General features: G+C 47.1%; 1 protein-coding gene across 1 annotated transcript in view; it reads left to right on the top strand.

Moving 5' to 3' along the window:
• The window catches only part of Osbpl3 (oxysterol binding protein like 3), a 72,554-nt gene that overhangs the window by 16,103 nt on the left and 37,207 nt on the right, over positions 1 to 19,244 (top strand). The window contains exons 7-11 of the mRNA XM_051151499.1: positions 864 to 967; positions 1,172 to 1,264; positions 2,299 to 2,455; positions 13,342 to 13,478; positions 16,341 to 16,448. Coding sequence (XP_051007456.1) covers positions 864 to 967; positions 1,172 to 1,264; positions 2,299 to 2,455; positions 13,342 to 13,478; positions 16,341 to 16,448 — 599 coding nt within the window. The remainder of the gene's footprint in view (positions 1 to 863; positions 968 to 1,171; positions 1,265 to 2,298; positions 2,456 to 13,341; positions 13,479 to 16,340; positions 16,449 to 19,244) is intronic.

Consider the following 19,244-nt stretch of genomic DNA (forward strand, 5'->3'; position numbering starts at 1 on the left):
ACACCACACACACACACAGAGGGATACACACACACACAGAGACACAAATACACAGTTGTTTTTAGAGTATGTCCTTGGACTAGGGGTACTACTGGAAAAACTTGTCATGTGGGAGCTTCCCCTGTGTGGCATGAGACGTGGTTTCCCCTGGGCACGCAGCCTCTTCCTCTCCCGTAACTGTCACTTACTAGCTCCACTGACTGGGTCTGCCAAGATGATGTCCAGAGCATGGCACCTGGACCAGCACCAGCAGGCTGGCCCGGGTCTATTGAAAATGCAAATGCCCAGGCCCAACCCAGATGCAGGAATCAGAAACTGGGGATAGAACCTAAGCTCTCCCAAGGCTGAGGACAGCTATGCTGAGTCATGTGGGTCTCCAATGCTCCGCAGGGTCCCCATCTGCAGCTCGTGTGCACCTAGCTGTGGAGTGGACTCTTCTCCTGAGTTAGTGACTAGGGTCTAGTCTCACTACTCTGCTGTCACCATCTGCAGGGGCTCACCATTGTCCCTGTGGCAGGACACCTGTACAGCTTAGAGCACCTGTACAGCTGCTGGTTAGGGATGCTACTGGGTTGTTATAAGTTCCCATGAACACTCTGCACACGTCAGTGTCAAGTCACTAAGCTCTCGGTGCTGTAACTGTATTTGTAATTATTCCCATTTCCCCTGTGAGAAAACTGAGGCACAGAGAACACTGTTCACAAGTGGATTTAAATCAAGGCAGCCTCATCCATATCATAAACCACTATAATCTATGGCATCTTCTGTGTGTTAGGGGGAGTATGAAGGGGAGGAGTCAAAATATGGAAAAACAGAGCCTGGTGCTAGTGGACAGTTGTGAGCATCTGCCCTTCCTCCCACAGACCTGGCACACTGCCATGCCTATCTGCTGGAAATGAGCCAGCTCTTAGAAAGCATGGACGTCCTGCATCGGACATACTCCGCGCCAGCCATCAACGCCATCCAGGTTTGCCTGCCCGCCCGCTCGCTCTCCTGGTCACCTTCCGCATCCTTGCTTGTTTTCGCCACATTCGACTAACAGTGGGATGGTGTCTGTCCAGTTGCTGTAGCCAAACTCAAGGGGATGGCTGTGGCTACTTCTCTGTGCGTTTGTTCCTCTAGTTTCAGCGGTCCTTACTCTCTGTGTTCTCTTTCCTGTCTTGAAACCAAGGGTGGACCCTTTGAAAGTCCCAAAAAGGAAAAGCGATCACACAGGAGGTGGAGGTCCAGAGCTATTGGCAAAGACGCTAAAGGAATGCTGCAGGTAACCCTCGCTTCACCCCTAGGCTTGCTCTCCTCATGGGGTTTCTCTGCGCACCATGATCAGGGGCCGCTGACTCAAGCAGAACAGAAGAGTGACGGCTTTGGAGTTTGTCTCTGTACCTTGTGTGGAGAGATGCCTCCAGTAACCTCTGGTTACAGGGGTAAGGCTGGGAGGATCCTTAGTCAGGGGAGAATTTCTGAAGGGAAGATGGTTTGGTGTTAGAGGGACTGCCACTCTTGTGAGGACTTGGGGGGGAGCAGGGGGGTGTCTTTCCTTCTCTAACGTCTAGCTTTTCTAGGGTGCTCCCTGCTCTGGTGTGTGCCTTGCCTGGTGGCTGCTCTGGCCCAATACTCTGACCTACCTCTGTTTCTATCATGTTTCCAAGTGGGCCTGTCTTCTCTTAGAGCCCACAGTCCTGAGCCTCTACCCTGCGGGCCCTTTTGCCAGTTTTTTCTTCAAATTTCTAGCCCCCTACCCCACCCCACCCGACCCTATCCCACCAGAGCCCGCACGCGGGATAGCAGGAGCTGTCTTTCTCAGGAACAGCTAAGCCATGGGCAAGATCACATACCAGAGGAAACACAATTAGAACCAGCCCGAATCTTGAGCTTTTGGAGAGACTCTTGTCATCCCTGGGAGTGAAACACAGACACGCTCAGACTAAAGAGCATTGCGTGTGCAAATGTGAGCAGAGGGTTTGTTTTCCAGAGGCTCCAGGTGCAAGTAAAGAAGTCATCTGGCAACAGATTTGCTCTGACAGCCCAGTTTCGTGGTGGCATTCATTTGCCATTTTCAGCCTCTGATCGTAAAGTGTGTCCACTGTTTCTGAGGCAGCATGTGACTTCCTGCCCATTTGTCATTTTATAGGATGCAAGTGGCCGTGGAGAGCACCTTCCACAGGTTTCATTCCCTTTTCTTTGAAGTTATCCCTCGTCGGGAAGATGCATTTCTAAGATGACCCCTTAAGAGAGTCTGTTCCAATCACAGAGCCTGTAGTCTGAGAAGAACTCTCTCCCCCTTTGCTTTAACTTTAGGTCCCTAAACCATTTTCTGGCCCTGTGAGACTGCACTCCTCCAATCCTAACTTGTCAACATTGGACTTTGGAGAAGAGAAGAGTTACTCAGATGGTTCTGAAGCCTCGTCAGAATTCTCCAAGATGCAGGAGGACCTGTGCCACGTCGCCCACAAAGGTAGCCAAGTTTCCCTTCTTCCTAACACAGTTTGATGGAAATGCCTGACAACACAGAACTATAGCCGTCATCTTTCAGGGCATAATAGCCTGTTCTGGAGGCAGTTTTGAGAGGCCGTGGCCCAAGGACATAGATCTAGGCTGCCCCAAACTCCCGTGTTCCTAAGTGCAAATGGTTTAATGAAGTTTTACAGTTTTACCAAACAGGAAAGTCATAGGTCAAGGCAGGTTTAAAAGACATCAGAGGATACACCAGAGAGGTGATTACAGAGAGGTGGCGGGGAGCTTTTCCAGAGGCCCAAGATGCTATGTGATGACTTGCAAAGCTTTTGGGTTGGTGCAGATACGTGGTCTTTTAGTTAATTCCAAAAAGTGTTTTTTGTTAGTTTGGTGTTGTTTTGTTTTGTTTTGTTTTTTTTCAGTCTATTAGTCACCAGATGTTAGTTCCAACACAGAGATGGGCAAGGGATGTTTCGAGAGGGCTAGGTTAGCTCTACATATAGGAATAATTAGTCTCTGGATCTGCAACAATCCAGTCTCTGCAATGCCGCAGCTCTAACCAGTCAATGAGTCAGGAGTGCTCACTCATGTGTCCTGTGCACGCCTGAGTCTGGGGCTTCCTTGAGGAATCCGTCTCCGTAGACTTTTTGTCTGCTCTCATAAGGCTTTCGGGAGCTTCATTCTCATTATAGCCTTTGTCAGTAGAGATGTTACTGCAGAGATTTTCTTTCTGACCTCTTGGCGGAGGCAGTGGGAGTTCGGGGTCTAGCTGGCAGAACTCAAGAGTTCAGCCAACTGTTTTGAGCACAGACTTTGTCCATTATCTTCACCCTCTAAGCAAAACAGGGCAGCCAGTGCGCGCTGGGTCTTACATGTGTAGGCAGTTAAGCATCTAAAGATGGCTTAGCATGTATTAGAGTGATGACACGGAGCATGCCATATTAGAGTAGGCCATGCTTTACAACCGGAGCATTCATTTGCTGCTGGTGGAATATAAATTGGTACTTTGGAGATTAACATGACATTATTTCTCCTATTTCCAACCCCTACTGGGCAATTTCTCTGAAGAATCCATCTGTAGGAATGAACATAAAATGTAAAAGCACCTACTTTATCATTATTCTTCATATCAAAACATAGAAATACGGTTTTGGCATCGTTAACCGTTCCCAGAAATACAAATGGTGTTGTGCCGAGGCCTTGTTGCTCGCTGTTAGAAGGACACTCTCTTAATGGCCTCCCGACTCTCAGGAGCTAGATCTCTCATCCATGACTGGGGGCCATGGAAGATGGTGCTGTATTCTGGAACGTGGCCTCACAGTGTTGCATAAAACTAAACATGTACCTACTACAATCCCACCACAGTACTCCTGAGCATGTAACCCAGAGAAGTGAATATGAGGGTGGTGGGGGCAACTGTGCACCAGGTGTTTACGGCAGGCTGGGGTTGTGGCTCAGTGGTAGAGCCTGTATTGTTAGCACCACAAAACCAAAATATTGCTAGTAAATTTATTGGTATTGGCCAAATACTAGAAGCAATTCAATGTCCTTCAACAGATGAATAGCTAAAGAAACTACGGTATATCCAGAAACTACGGTATATCCATGCAACGGAATACTACTCAGCTATAAAAAAGGAACAAAACCACTGATATACATAGCAACCTAGATAGAGCTCAAAGACATTAGTGGAATGAAAATAGCCGAGTGCTACGGGTTCACTTTGGAAATGATAAAAGATGAAAGAAGAAATTAGTAAGTGCCAGAGTTTAGGAACAGCAGGGTGGGGGTGGGGATGAGGAGTATGGATGAAAAATATAAAGGGACCTTTGTGGTAATAGGAAGCTCTGTATTCGGATCGAGGCACTGGTTCTAAGAGTTTTCCAATGTGATGAGGTCATGTTGCACATGTACAAGTGAGTGCATGCAGGTCTGAAGACATCTGGGCACACTCTGTTATGGTCACATCTCCGTCCTGGGTTTGTAGTGTACTGTGGTTGGTAAAGTGCTACCATTTGGAGAAATTGGGCACAGGGCACACGTAACTTCTTCTGTGCTGATTGCAAATTCCTGCAAGTCCATAGCAATTTCAAAGTAAAAAATGACAAACAACCATGACTAGGCTTGTGCACGATGACTCAGTGGGTAGGGTGGCTAGAAACAACCTAAATGTCCAACATGAAGGGGGGGCGGGGATTGGACTTTTAATATAGCATAATCATGTAGTGGGTTATTTAGCATCTTACATTAATAAGTGCTACTGTCATGTGAGGTGTTTGCCAGGTACTTTGGAAGCACCATTTCATTAGAAACTTGAGTGGCTAATGAAATCTTCGCTGCCTGCATGGACACCTGAGGCTAGCAAGCCTCATGTGACAACAAGCCAAGAATGAACAAACTCCACTATCTAGTTACGAAGTTAATAAGTTACAAAACTATATAAGGTATGACGTCATTTTAAAAAATAATAAACATATTGCTGGCGTGTGTAAGTATACTAAAATGTCTAGCATGGTGCAGCATTATTTTAGTGGCAGAGCCTGAAGTTCCAAGTGAGCTGCCCCCTGTTGATCTTTCTTTTCAGCTTTCGTATCCTGACTATTGTTGTTAAAGTGAAGATGGATTAAAAAGTATTCCGTGGCATTCCCACTAGTGTCTTCCTCTCCTAGCCCCCGATTTCTTTTCTGCTTCATATTGTTGCTTCCTGCAGAGAGTACTCCCATGCTTCATATATGTATAATCTTGGCCTGACAAATCTAAACTCCATTTGGTTATGCGATTGATTGGTTATAAGGCAGCCATATCACGCTTGTGACAGGTTGCCCCCCTGAGACTCTGTTGCCGGCCACCGTGAGCATCTTGGTGTTCAGCAAAACTAATGTACCATCCCTATGAGAGCTGAAGCGTTACCTGGCCATTCCTTCAAAGCTCTTCAGAGGACATTTTAGGGTTTGTGGGAGTAGGCTTCTTTAAAACACCATTACTCTTTAACAATGAGAACTACCTATTTAAAGCTGAGGAGACACAGTGCCTTTCTCCCACGGGGAGACAGCAGGGTTTTACCTACACTGTGGAAGCTGCTTGTCAGCAGGGTAGAGGTCGCCATCCATCCTGAGTGTGTCCATTGATCCTGTCTCCCTGCAGTGGTCTCCTCCTCCTTGCAGGCCTGTAATGGCCCCCCCCCCCCACCAGCTGTGCTGTTGGGTCTTTGTGAAACCAGCAGGCTGCAGAGTTGCCACAGTTAGCACGGAGGTCAGGGGGCAGGAGCAGGAACACTGTTTAGCCAGGATTCTGTGGGCTTACGGACAGTGACGTTCACAGGGAGCCTAGCCAGCTGTCCTCCGTCCCATGGCCCTCAGTTGTACTTGCATAAGCTCAGTCTCCCCTCTCCCTTTCTACACCTCCAAAGGGGCTCCATGGAACAAGGACTGTGCACAGGTCTACCCTGAGTCCCGGAGCCATGTGTCCTTCCATATATCTGTACCTCTGGGCTCAGCCATGGTGGTCTTTCTTCCTGTGTGAGTCTTGTTTTGTTACAGATGCTGCCTGCTGTCTTGTGACTGCATCACGGCTCTCTTGACTGTTATTTTGAAGCTGATGAACTAAAGTTGGCATGCCATTGATGTGCCATAACCTGTGTGCCATTAACGTGGCACCAGACATCTGTGTTACGTCTTTTGTCGATCGCGTGATAGGCAGCCAGCAGAGAGACCCAACCGGGTTATGAAGATTCTTCTGTCCATTCATTTTTAGGCAGACATAGAACTGTTCCTCACGGTTCTGTCATTTTTAGTCAGACATAGAACTGTTCCTCGAGGTTCTGTATTTCTGGCCTTGTGTGTGCCAACACCCTTCCACATAAGCAAGTGGAATACAATATGCTGACCCTTAAAGTCACAGTTGTTTTTTTTTTTTGCTGCATCCATTAGCTTGTACATTTCCCAGAATGTATTTAATCAGATACTTAATTCATTGGATGGGTAAAAGTCAAAGCAAATTTTGTGCCTTAAAAACACCTGGCAAGTGGTGCTGACTATGGCTTCTTCTGTTTTGCACATGGAACTATAGGTAGGAAGATTTCCCAGACGTCCTGCAGTAAGGAAACATATAGGTTTTGTTAAACTTTGATTTTTCACTGTTATGTGGGAAACTTGCTACCAACCCATGACCATCATGTCTGGTAGCAGACAGGCAGGCATGGTGCTGGAGCAGTAGCTGAAAGCTTACACCTTACCCACAGTCACCCAGCAGAGAACAATACTTGGCCACCCTCAGTGACCCCCCTCAGGCCCCCCCTACCTCCTGCAACGAGGCCACACTCCCTCCAATGAGGCCACACCCCTCCAAGAAGGTCACACCCTAGACTTCTTCCTAACAGTCCACCAGCTGGGAACCAATGTTTCAAATATATGAGCTCGTCTCATTCAAACCACTACAGAAGAGACTAAGTTCTGGCACAGGACGAGAAACAGACGTCCAGGAATCCTGCTGATGAGTGAAACTCTTGTTTACAGATATGGAAACCAAAATGAGAACAAAAGCAAACTCTGTCTTCCTTTATGCCCCGACTGTTAAAGATAAATTGAATGGTGGCTTTATGAACTGTTTTGAGCTATGGAAGACCTGAAGGAAAAGCTGAATTTGCCACAGGTGGTGCCACAAATCTGCACGACCTGAGGAAAGGGCAGCTCGTGTGTTGCTTGCAATTAGAATTCACTGTAAGTTTCCTGAGCAATTGGACTCACGCACATGCTCAGTAAGAAGTGGAGTTATTTAGCAAAATTCACTAATGCATCTGAATTGGTTCAGATGGAACACTTGGTTAGGAAATGTTGTACAGCGACAGGCACCATGGAAGGCTGAAGCTTAGGCAGATCACAGACTATCAGCTCATCCCAGATAGTTTAGGAATGTTACTCTTTTGAAGATAATTCACATGGTTCCCATTAAAGAGAAAGAAGGGATGGAGAGATGGCTCCACTGCACAGATATAAAGACCAAGTTCAGACTCCAGTGCCACAGAGATGCTGGGCGTGATCTCAGGTGACCCCCAACTCCTAGCATAGAGACTGAAGGCTGCCTGAGCTTATGGTTTCTGAACTAGTGGAAAAGTCCCAAATAGACAAAACAAAACCTCAAGCTCCAGGTCCAATGAGTGATCCCCCCAGCCCCCACCCCTGCCAAGACAACGAGGTAGATAGAAAAGGATGCTTCCTTTAGCATGCATACACATGAGCACGCGTGTGTGCATGCGCACACACATACATAGACACACACACTCTCACAGAACCCTGCTGTGTTGGGTCATGCATTCTCATATGCTTTCTCACTGTTTCCTTAAAGTACTGGAGATGCTGGCATTTCCCATAAGTTGAGCCCATTTAGGTTTGGGCTCATAAAGTTTGAGCCATAGCTAAGCAGCAGGGACTGAGTTGAAATCACATCTGCCTTACTACAGATATCTTCCCCCTGTGCTGAACACATTCTTTCCTGAAGTTAAGACACTGTGAAGGAGGGAGCGCAGGCAGAAGGAGATGTCCCGCTCCTCTGATTGCCACAGATGGCTTCCCAGCCCAACGCCCTCAGAGCCTCTCCAACCGAGGTGGTTGGAGCCTGTAGCAAGGGCAAAGGGAGGGGCCACGAGCCCACTGAGCAGTGCCTGTGGTGTCTATTCTGTGGCTGGAGCTGCTCCTAGGCTAGATGTGGATGGCAGGGCATTCCTGTAATTCCAGCGCTTGGGAGGGCTTGAGGCCAGGCCAACCTGGCAAGAGTCCGTATCCATCCCTCTTCCAAAAAGAGCCCAAGCTCTGCCCTAGACCAGCAAGGGTGAGGACAGGCCAGTGATGAGATTTAAAGGCAATTTCTGTAGCTGCCTTCTGATATTTGCCCTCCCCATGAAGACAAGCAGACATGGGAGATGATGGAGAGGGACAGAGGCAAGCCTTGCACAGCCGCAGCAGCTCTCAGAGCACAGCTCACTGCCTCGGCTGCCAGGTGGGGCCTGACTAGCATGGGCTAATCACCATTTGGCAAGGGTATGGGGGCTGGAGGGTGGGCCATGCTCTGGGTGGGTGACTTCAGCTACCTTAGAGGTTCTCTCTGTAGCTCTGTGCATCTTGGACTTCCTGTGTGTCTTTGCTTATGTAAACATACCCATAGATGCTGTACACTCATTTAGATATATTTTATAAGCTTTATCTCTAATGAATTGAAGTTGACCCTAGAAATAAATAAGATACTCCTGACACAGGAAATACCTCTAAGCTTTGTGATCTAGTGTCTTAGTTAGGACTTCTATTGCTACGATGAACACCACAACCAAAAAGGAAGTTGGGAGGAAAAGAGTTTATTCAGCTTACACTTCCACAGCACTGTTCATTATTGAAGGAAGACAGGACAGGAACTGAAACAAGACAGGATCCTGGAGGCAGGAACTGATGTAGAAGCCATGCAGGGGTCCTGCTTACTGGCTTGGTTCACATGGCTCGCTCACCCTGCTTTCTTATAGAACCCTGGACCACCAGCCCAGTGGTGGCACCACCCACAGTGGGCTGGACCATTCCTCAGCAATCACTAAATAAGAAAACGGCTTGCCGCTGGGTCTTGGGAAGGCATCTTTCTCAATTGTGGTTCCCTCCTTTCAGAGAACTCTAGCTTGTGTCAAGTTGATATAAGTCTAGCCAGCCAGCACAGTGTCCAGCAATGTAACTATGGTCTCCCAGGATCAGCCTCTAGCTATTGCTCTGGGACTGATGGATCATGAGTGACCACTTTAGTATCCTCTGGCTGAGTCTAAGGCTATTTAAGGAATTTAACCAAGTGTGGTAGAGCACACTGGTGGTCTCAATATCTGGAAGCTGGAGGCAAGAGGAACACACATTTGAGGTCAACTTGGGTTATGTAGTGAGACCCTGTTTCAAAACAAACACACACACACACACACAGGACCTGGTTTTCTAATCCTCTAGGAAGAAGGTTTTATATCTGACAATGAAATATGACTGCATATGGGTTTCTTGTTGTTAGTTTGTGTCCGTGTTGTCTTACATACCCATCTCTTCTCCTGAAGATGAGGGAACCGGTGACCGAAGAGCTTCGCTCTTTCTGGGAAAGCACTCTGCTGCTAAGCTCTCTTGCTAGCTCTCCTAGTTGTATACTCTGAACCACGCCCACCCTGTCCCTTTAAAAAGCATAAAAAGGAATGGTCTAGTCAGGTAGAAAGTAAGCCTCACCCGGCATCTGAAAGGCAGAACAGTTGTGCTAGGAAAGCAGAGCCAGCCAGGGGCAATGCTCATGGAGTCTGGAAAAAGGAATGTGCCCATGGGAAGGAAGAATCCCCCAGGGATCCACTTGGACAGCTGTGAGCATCCTGGGGCGGCACTGAGGGGAGATGCCTAACCAGGGATCAAACGCAGTGAGGTCCCTGTGTAGCCCGCTGTCGTCCACAAGCGCTGGCCCGTCCTCATTCCTATGGTGTCTGCCCTAAGTGCATTTCTTTATAATCACCATCCTGGTGAGAGCTTAATCTCACACTACTCCTATTGCCCCGGTTTCACTCTCGTTCATCTCGTTTCCTTTTCTTTTTAAAAATTGGTTATTTGGGAATCTCACATCATGTACCCTGGTTACACTCACCTCCCAGTCTTCCCATGTCCACCCCTCACCTCTAGCTACCCCCTCAAAAGAAAACCGGATAAAAGCAAGCCCATTTTGTGTTGTTCATGTACTCACTGGAGCATAGTCAAATTCCCAGTGGTCAGCTCCGGCAAGGGTGGTGAGCCTTTCTTTGCCAGCATCCATGCCAGAAGCCATCAACTGAGGAGAGCAGTGCATAGGCTAGTGAGGGGCAGGGCCAGCTCTCCTATGTCTATGGACGTTAACATGGCTTCAGGCAGCAGGCCAGACCAGGGACATCCACATGGGCTTCAGTGGTAACATGGCCACAGACATCAACATGGCCCCTGGCTGTATGAGGGCCACCAACCCACTCATGGCCCTGAGAAGCTGCATGGACCACAGGCTTCAACATAGCCTCAGGCCAAGATGGCTCCCAAGGCAGCAAAGCCCAGGGACATCACCAAGTCAGCAGCACAGACTGTGTATGTCCACATGGATCGCAGCCCTCATTGCACCGTAGACCTGCAGCTTAGCCCGAAGATACCAACATGGCCTCCAGTGGTTTTGCGGACCATGGTGGTCCCTCAAGGAGGGTCAATCCAAAGAGTGGTCCTTTCTGCATCTTGGGCTTCCACTATTGTTACCCACACCCAGGGGATCCTGTGGCCAGGCAGTAGGCTCAAGGTCTAAGTCAGCATCTGTATAAGTTTTAGGCTGGTTTATGCCATCCGTCATCTCTTTCAGGCAATAGGAGCATGTCTACCTGCCCCCTCTCTCACCTGTCACACCATCCTGTCTCCAGTTCTGCCTTTCTCCATGGGGCCCATACAACTCCTGCTTTTCTCTTTCCAACTTTGCCATTATCCATTTGTTTATGGTATGCCCGGGCTTCAAGACAAGCATAGCCTCTCATGCATCTCTTTCATTGTCAACATCGTAACTGTTATCCTTGGGTTAAAGGACTTGGCTTGCATTGTCTCATCTAACTTTTATTATAGGCTGTAAAGTAAATGCTAGCAGTATCTCTGTTTAGGGTTCAGGCACATCAGGTACTTTCCAAAGGTCATAGAATGAAAGGTGATGGACCCCTCCCTTGTGGTCATAGAAGCAGCATCATAGCATATAGGTTCACATGCACGCGCGCGCGCGCGCGCGCGTGTGTAAATTGCTTGTTTGTATTAGGATATTATGAAGACTCTCTGGGTCATTCACTAAGCACCCAGGCCCCTCAGACAGTCAGCAACAGCATGTAGTGACAGTGGACAGTCTTCCTTCTTGCCGCTAAATGGAGGGGAGAGAAGTTAGCAGTGAGTATTTAGTTTCTGTTATTGAATAGGCCGTTCTTGGATAACAGTGCCTGTGGAAATGCAAGCCTGTGAAATTTAATAAAATCCTGGGTCACTGGAGAAGCCTGTCTGGGTCCCTTCCTCCTCCTGCCCTTCTGTAACAAGCTGCGATGGAAGAGAATGGGAGAGCGTTATCTAGTGTGGTGTGGTGTCTATGATCGCACTTTAGGGAGCCATTCCCTCATCCCTGGAAATAACTTGTACCCTATGTGATCTCTCTCTCTCTCTCTCTCTCTCTCTCTCTCTCTCTCTCTCTCTCTCTCTCTCTCTGCCTCCCTCTCTCCTTTTCCCCCTCCCTCCCCCTCTCTTTCTCTCTGTGCATGTCTGTGTAGGTGTGCATGTGTGCGTGTGTGTGTGTGTGCCTGTGCATGCCACAGCTCATGTGTTTGTGTGTGTGTCCTCGCTTCTACTATGTTCGAGACAGGGTTTCTTTGTTCCTTCTGTGTATGCCAATTTTTCTGGCCTGTGAGCTTCTGGGAGTTCCATCCCCACTGTGGGTACTGGGATTGCAGAGTTCAGTGCTGCGCCAGCTTTTCACCAGGCCTGGGCACTCTTAACGCAGGTCCTCATGCTTGCTCAGCTTTACCCACGGCCATCACCCCAGCCCTTGGCTCATGTCTTGAAAACTCTTAACTGATTCTGCTTCTGAGTTCTCACTGGACCCAAAAGCTCCCAGAGTGAGCCAAGTGGCTGAATGCTAAAATCGAGGGTGGAGATGCTAGTCAGAGAAACCTAAAAAAAATGGGGTGACACCTTATTTTGAGATCATTTCGACCTTACAGGAAAGCTGCAAGAGTAGACCAGAGAATTCCATAAACCCTCCACCCAGGTTTGTTGTTGTTGTTTGTTTGTTTTACTGTTATTCATCCTCATCTCTTTCTACACTCAGGCTTTTATTTTTCTGAAGAAATCTGAGCATGGGATTCCTGTATCATGCTTGCTGCTCTTTGAGGCGTTATACTTTAGTGTATATACTGGGCACAAGGCAGTTCGCTAACTCAGGACATGTCACTGGGCAATGACACTTTCGTGTCTCATTCACGATGTCAACTTCTGAAAAATGTTTTTTAAATATCATTCTCCCTCTGGGAACAGGCTCTGGCCCTCGGCCATACGTTGTGCTTGGCTGTCCTGTTTCTTCAGCCTGGTTTAAGTGGGGGCGATTTTTTTTCTATAAAGTTGATACCTTTTGATGCCTTTGAAGAGTACGGGCCAGTTTTAAAATATAGAATGTTCTCTTACCTGTGGTTCTCTCGTGATCAAATCCAAGTTGCTCATCCCTGACTGGCCTTTAGCACAGCATGACTGTTCCAAGGCACTGCAGATTTCGGGACCCAGTGTTCACCTGCCTCTCACACTAGTGGTTGGTTTTGACCACCTGGTTGAGACGTGATCTCTTCTTTTCTGCCACAGTGATGGTATATTTTCCTGATAGCCAGTGAGCCTTGCTCTGAGCTGTTTCTAGCCTTGAGGGACATAAAACTGAGTAGTGGTGATCTTAGACCTCCGAGTCATGATGCCATGGAATGCCTTGGTAGGCACAGGCCGTAGAACTGACAAGTGCATGTAAATGTTAAGACATTCTGTTTTCTCATGTAGTTTTAGGTCCACAGAAAAGTTGAGCCACAGTTTCCTACTCACGTGGGCCCCTCCCACCGTCAGCCTCTCCCACACAGGATTAGGGAAGGCTCACAGTAACCAACCTATGTGGCTACAAGTTGCTGGAGCCTGTAAGTCTCCTTTAGGTTGCTCCCGCATAGTCAATATATATATATTAAAAAAAAAAAAAATCAGCGTGGAATATGTGGTTGTCGAACTCAAAATACTTTGCTAACGTCTTGTGTTAAGAAGTGCAGTTTTCTGCATTTTGTTTTTAATTATGCTTCTTCTTTTGTTCCTTCTTGTAATGATTATATCTTTATAGTTTACTTCGCTTTAAGGTCGGCTTTTAATAGCGTATCCGCCGAGAGGGAGAAGCTCAAACAGCTGATGGAGCTGGACACCTCCTCCTCCTCCTCCCCTTCCGCTCAGGTCGTCGGCTTGAAGCACGCTCTGGCATCTGTAAGTTGCACATCTTTGTCGTCTCGACAACGTCTGCAAATGTGGCCCAGGCTTGTGAATTACTAATACTTCCATTTCCATGGTTGCATCGAAAATTGATGATTTTCATGGTCGAGTTGAGTCTTGGGGGAGAGAAAACAAACAAATTGTCCATATTGTATTCAAGCCTTTCTTTAGACTTAAGTATTTAAAATAGTCCCAAACCATAGTAGCTAGGGTTTTCTTAAATGTTCAACTCTGTGGGTTTGATTTCTTCCAACTTACCTGAACTTTTCTCTTTCTGTAGAACTTTTATTGTATGTCTGTGTGGAAAGTCTTGCTGATATTCCTTGGCTAATGCTTACAGTGTTTGACATTTGGGAGATTTTGTGGCTCTGAGGCCTCATAGGTTTAGATCAACTTAATAAATAGCAGGTGGCAGTGAGAGCTTACCAACGTACACATTTTCTCTCCTGCACAGTGCTGACCCTGCTTAATGCTCTTCCAAATACATGAATGCTATTTTATTTGATCAAATAGCACAAAATGTTTAGCTTTGAATTGACTTTCAGGTGGTCATGCATCTTCAAACAGAAAAACCAGCGCCATGGCCCCAGATGAGTGTCAGCAAGCCAGTATGGCTCATGCTCCTTTTCCTGCTCAGCATCAATTTGTTGATCAGGATGGCTGGGCTCTGTTCCTGCGCTGAGTTCTGATGCTACCCGAGCAGCCGAAGGTGTCTGACACTTCAGCCTGGCCTATCAAAAAGCCAGAGAACTTTGGGAACAACGTCTGCCTTTGCTTTTTTCTCCTCACTCATGGTTTGGAATTCCTGCTTTAAGAAAAGCTAGAATGAGTGCACATGTGGGGGTGACCATCTAAAATACCACTGACTTATATTCGTGTCAGCGGGATAAATGAACTTTAGGACCATGTGACCAGAAGCCAATATAAGCACTGGGGGGGGGGGGGGGGGGGAGGAAGTCCATTCGTGTTTTATGTTGGTCGTGCTGCTGAGAAAAGTAATGCTACCAATGTTACTGTTAATTAATTACTGTTACAACGTAATGTGAATGACAAACCCTCGGCTGGTAGCACACAGTATTTGCTGCAGGTATTTCAGATACTTTGATTCAGTGGCAATTCCAGTATGCTATCTTTTTGGCTTGGTTTGGTTTTAGAGACAGGATCTCATAGCCCAGGCTGGCTCCATGTAGTCATGTGTGGTCCTGCCTCCACCTCCCATGTACTTAGATTGTGCTTACATACCAACTACGGTTCACTTCACATGCAAAGTCTCCATGTCCTTCCTTAAGGCTGGAGAGAAAGCGGCACCTTTTGGACCTTGGGAACAGCTGGCACAGCTGAGTTGCTTCTTTGATTCTGTCCTTTTTTCTCTATGGCTTATTTCTTACTGGTACATGCATTCTCACTGTTCCCATCTGAGCGGCTTTTGATGTTTTTTAGAAGGTACCGCTGACGTGGGGTCCTTAAAGCTACTTGTCATGACTTTCCACTCACTCCCTTTCCCGTCTCACAGAGGTCCAGCCTTTTCTTGCTAATCTGCTTGACCACACTTACATGGCCATGGTTTCTAGGCCAGACTTAGATGACCTTTTCTAAGGAATACACTCACACACATATTAACAGTTTGGAAATAAGATAAAATAGAATGACTTTTTCTTTTTCTTTTTGGTTTAGCCCAAGATTTGTTTCTTCAAAAAAAATTTTTTTTAGAATAATCACAGAACTATTACAATGGATACATGGATTTTGAATTTGAGGCGCTCATGCGCGCACACACACACACACACACAATTTCTAGGCTTGGCTCAGATTCTAGCCACTGTAACAGTGACGTCTTGCCTCATAGAGGTTGGTTGTATGTGCTTGCATGACCCTAGTTCTTGTTCAGAGTTTCTGAAATGATTCAAGGGTTCTTAGAATAACCTATGTCCTCTGTGGCCACCGAAAAGTGAAACCAGAGCCAGGCATGGTGACTTTATAATCCCAGCCCTTGGAAGGCTGAGGCAGGTGTTCAAAGTCTAGCCTGGGCTCCAGTGTGAGACCATGTCCTCCACATTCAACAATGATGATGAGGAAGGAAATAAATGAAGCCCTTGTGGAGATCCAGGGAGTAGATGAGGCAGTCAGGAGAGTCCGTCCCCTCCTGAAGATAGACCTATAGTCATAAAATGCATAGGGGTCCCACATGGAGCAAGTGCACACCTTGCTTTTTCTGTGAGCCAGGTTCTAGCAGAGAGGGTGAGATAGGAGATGGGACTGTCCCATGAAGAATTAGAGAGCTCTTGGGTGGTTCCTTTTATCTTCATGGCTCACACCTGCCCTTCCCCAGCGCTATGGTCCTTTAGTCTTTAAGGTATATGAGTAAGGTTGGTTTGTTTATTCTTAGAAAGATAGTCTTCTTCCTCACGATGAGTAAGGTTGGTTTGTTTATTCTTAGAAAGATAGTCTCCTTCCTCACGATGAATAAGTCACCAGCACACTTCTAAGGTCCATTGCAGCTAAACTGGTAATTACGTCACACTGGGTCATGCCCACTGGCATCTTGTCAAGGACAGGAGCAGCTGGGAGTCACTAGGTTGGCGGGTTGGGGGAGCTGACAGGAAGAAGAGTTACTGACAGTGGGTCACCAGTCTTAAACGCTGATGTTGTCTGTGGCTTCCTTCTTCCAACTTTACTAACCTCTGGAGATGAAATTAACAAGGAGCATCACGGGCCTCATTTGTTGCCTCATCACTCTCCCAGCCTTCTCCTGGAGAGCCACGAGGAAAGCCCAGATGCTTTGCCCCCGTCCCCTGCTGCGTTTTCCCGAACCGCCCATTTACTAATAAAGCCATGCTATTTTTTAACATATTCCAGGCCCTAGCACAAAACTCAGAGCTTAAAGAGCGCTTACGCAGAATCCATGCGGAATCTCTGCTCCTCGACCCGCCCGCTGTTCCCAAGCCGGGGGACAACCTGGCAGAGGTGGGTAGGTTTCTCGTCTGCTAACTGTTTTCTACAACTGCCACCTGTCCCCGGGGCCCTCTGTCCAGTTGCACAGCTCCCTGCTTCAGTTTCTTGGGCTGTGGCCACACTGCTGGCCTCCCCTGGCTACTGCCACAGCCCAGTGCTGGCTGGGCTCTTGTGTTCCAAGGCCTTGCTGGCAGGATGCTGCTCAGCACACCCTTCAGCCGCCTCCTTTTGTGTCTCTATACCTTAACCGCCCCCCACCCCCGCCCCATACACTCCCCAAGTGTCTTTCTGTGTTACTTGACTGGGAGCTATAGAAAGACAAGTGTTTTCCCTTGTCATTTCTGAAGAAACCTAAGTTTCTGTGACTCAAAGTGTCCAGTTCCTTATTGGCTGCTTCTTGTGCATTGCAAAAGCCATGTTAGTCTTTGTCTCTCCTTCCTTCCGTCTTCTTCTTTTTTTTTTTTTTTCTCTTTCTGATGTTTTTCACCCTTCTCTCAGAACACAGCTGTATACACTAAGTGGAAAAAAGAAAATACATTACAGTCGAAATCTATTAGTCAGTAAGCACACATGAGAAAGGCCTTTTACTGAGATGTGACATGGTTTAGCAGCTTAGTGGCACTTGCCTCCTGGATCTTAGTTCAATCCACAGTTTCTCCCCCTCAGCGTGCGCGCGCGCGTGCACACACACACACACACACACACACACACACACACACACACAGGCACGCACGCACGCACGCACGCGCGCACCTTTTCTCTTGGCTTGGTGGTCCCTTGAATGTGTTTAAAATGCGCTATTTCAGAAAATTTATAGTGTGACCCTTGAAAAGTAAGAATGGTCAGTAAACGTGATGATAGCTGTTTATAAGTGTCTTTGGTAATCAGATGTATATCTACCAAAGATGTGTGAATCTCTCCATGAGCCAGCTGATTGGATGGAGTGGATTTAAAATGAAAAATGGAGTAACAGAGTCAATTAAATGCTGAGGACCTGAGTTTGATGCCCCACCCCCCCCCCCCCCCCGAACCCACATGAAAAACACAGGTGTGATGGCTGCATACTTGTGATGGAAGCCAGGCAGGTAGAGGCAGCTGATGACTGAGGCAGTCTGGTCAGCCAGCCTAGCCTACTCGGGGAGTTCCAGGCCAGCGATACTGTCCCTTTTCTCCAACAAAGGTGGGCCCAGGGCCAGCGATACAACTCTGTGGGTAAAGGCTGCTTCCTCAAAGCCTGGAAACCCGAGTTGCAGAAGGAGAGAACCAGTTTGTCAAAGTGGTCCTCTGGGCTCTGCATATAATTTTAAAAAGAAAAAGGTGGGCAGAGCCTGAGGCACAAGGAATGACATCCACAGTTGTCTGCCCTCCCAACAACACACACACACACACACACACACACACACACACACACACACACACACACACTCACTCACTCACTCACTCACCAGAGTAGTCTGTTTTACATCTGAGCCTCCTCACCAGCCAGGCCCTTTCGAGTCTGCACATAGCTAACATGGGGCCTAGTCTTAGCCATGTCTGGCCATTACTGAGCATCATTTGCTGCCCCCACACATTATTATCCTGTGAATTACAGTGACATGTTTTATGAATAAATAGATAACTCTCGATGAGCATTTATGAGCCCATGTCTAGTACGCATTACTCAGGCTATTAGTGATCTGGGATGAAGCCCAAATGCCAGACTCACATTTTGGGACCTATCTCAAAAAGGACCGACCAGAAAGCTGACATGCTGTGGACTTCACAGCATCTCGGGTTGGTTATATGCTTGTCTCCTTTACTTCTTCCTTCCAGGAGCTTCTATTTCTAACAGTTTATTCTTTTTTTTTTTTCCCCACTGAGTGACTCAGGCTAAGTTTCCCAGCAAAGAAAAGTCATTGTTGCCTTCAGGAAATAAGAGCAGAAGAGCTACACAGGCCGAAACATACCTGCATGCGCGCACACAAGTGTGTGTGTGTGTGTGTGTGTGTGTGTGTACACTAACTTTAAATTTTTGGTTATTTATAAGTATTTTCAGTATTTATTTATTTACCGTGTATGTGGTGTGTACATGTGCAAACACAGACATGTACCACAGGGTGTTAGTGGGGTAAGAGAGCAACTTGCAGGTCTCAGCTCTCTCCTTCCACCATGTGGGCTCTGGGGACTGAACTTAGGTCATGGGACTTGGTGGCAGGTGCCTATATAGGCTGAGCTATCTCACCTCTACCCCAAATTACTTTGTAGGAGCCTCAGACATTTTACAGCAAAATGCCAGTCCCTAACTGTAGGTTCATCCCCAGGGCTTCGGCTTCTCTGGCCCCAACCTTTTACGTACACTCAGTTGGTGTCTTCTGGCTGGGCGGGGGAGGTACCGTGGGTGTTGGGCCTGGATACTGAACTCTAACATCCCCTCTTCTTTGACATAACCTGTCAACTTAGTCAAGATACCTCTACTGTGCGTTCCCAAATGTGACATTCTACTACCACCAGGCTAATAGTATTTTAGATTAGAAATCAAAGGCCAAGTGGCCTATGGGAGTAATGTCATCTGTATCCAAGGGACATTTAAGAATGAACATGAGGGTGACGTGTGTAATTGTAGCACTTAGAAGACAGAGGCAAAAGGGCACCTTGAACTCAGCTCAGGTCGTGAGTTCCAGGCTTGTCAAAAATAATAGTGAGACTGTTCCAAACAATACATAAATGTTATTTAAGGCACCTTTAAAACATCTCTAACTTAAAAAAAAAAATCTAAGAGAAGATAGCTTAATTCCTTTATTTATATGTGGGTTTCTTTGTTTTGTT

The sequence above is a fragment of the Acomys russatus genome, chromosome 10 (genome assembly GCF_903995435.1).
Source record: "Acomys russatus chromosome 10, mAcoRus1.1, whole genome shotgun sequence".
In the NCBI taxonomy this organism is placed as follows: Eukaryota; Metazoa; Chordata; class Mammalia; order Rodentia; family Muridae; genus Acomys; species Acomys russatus.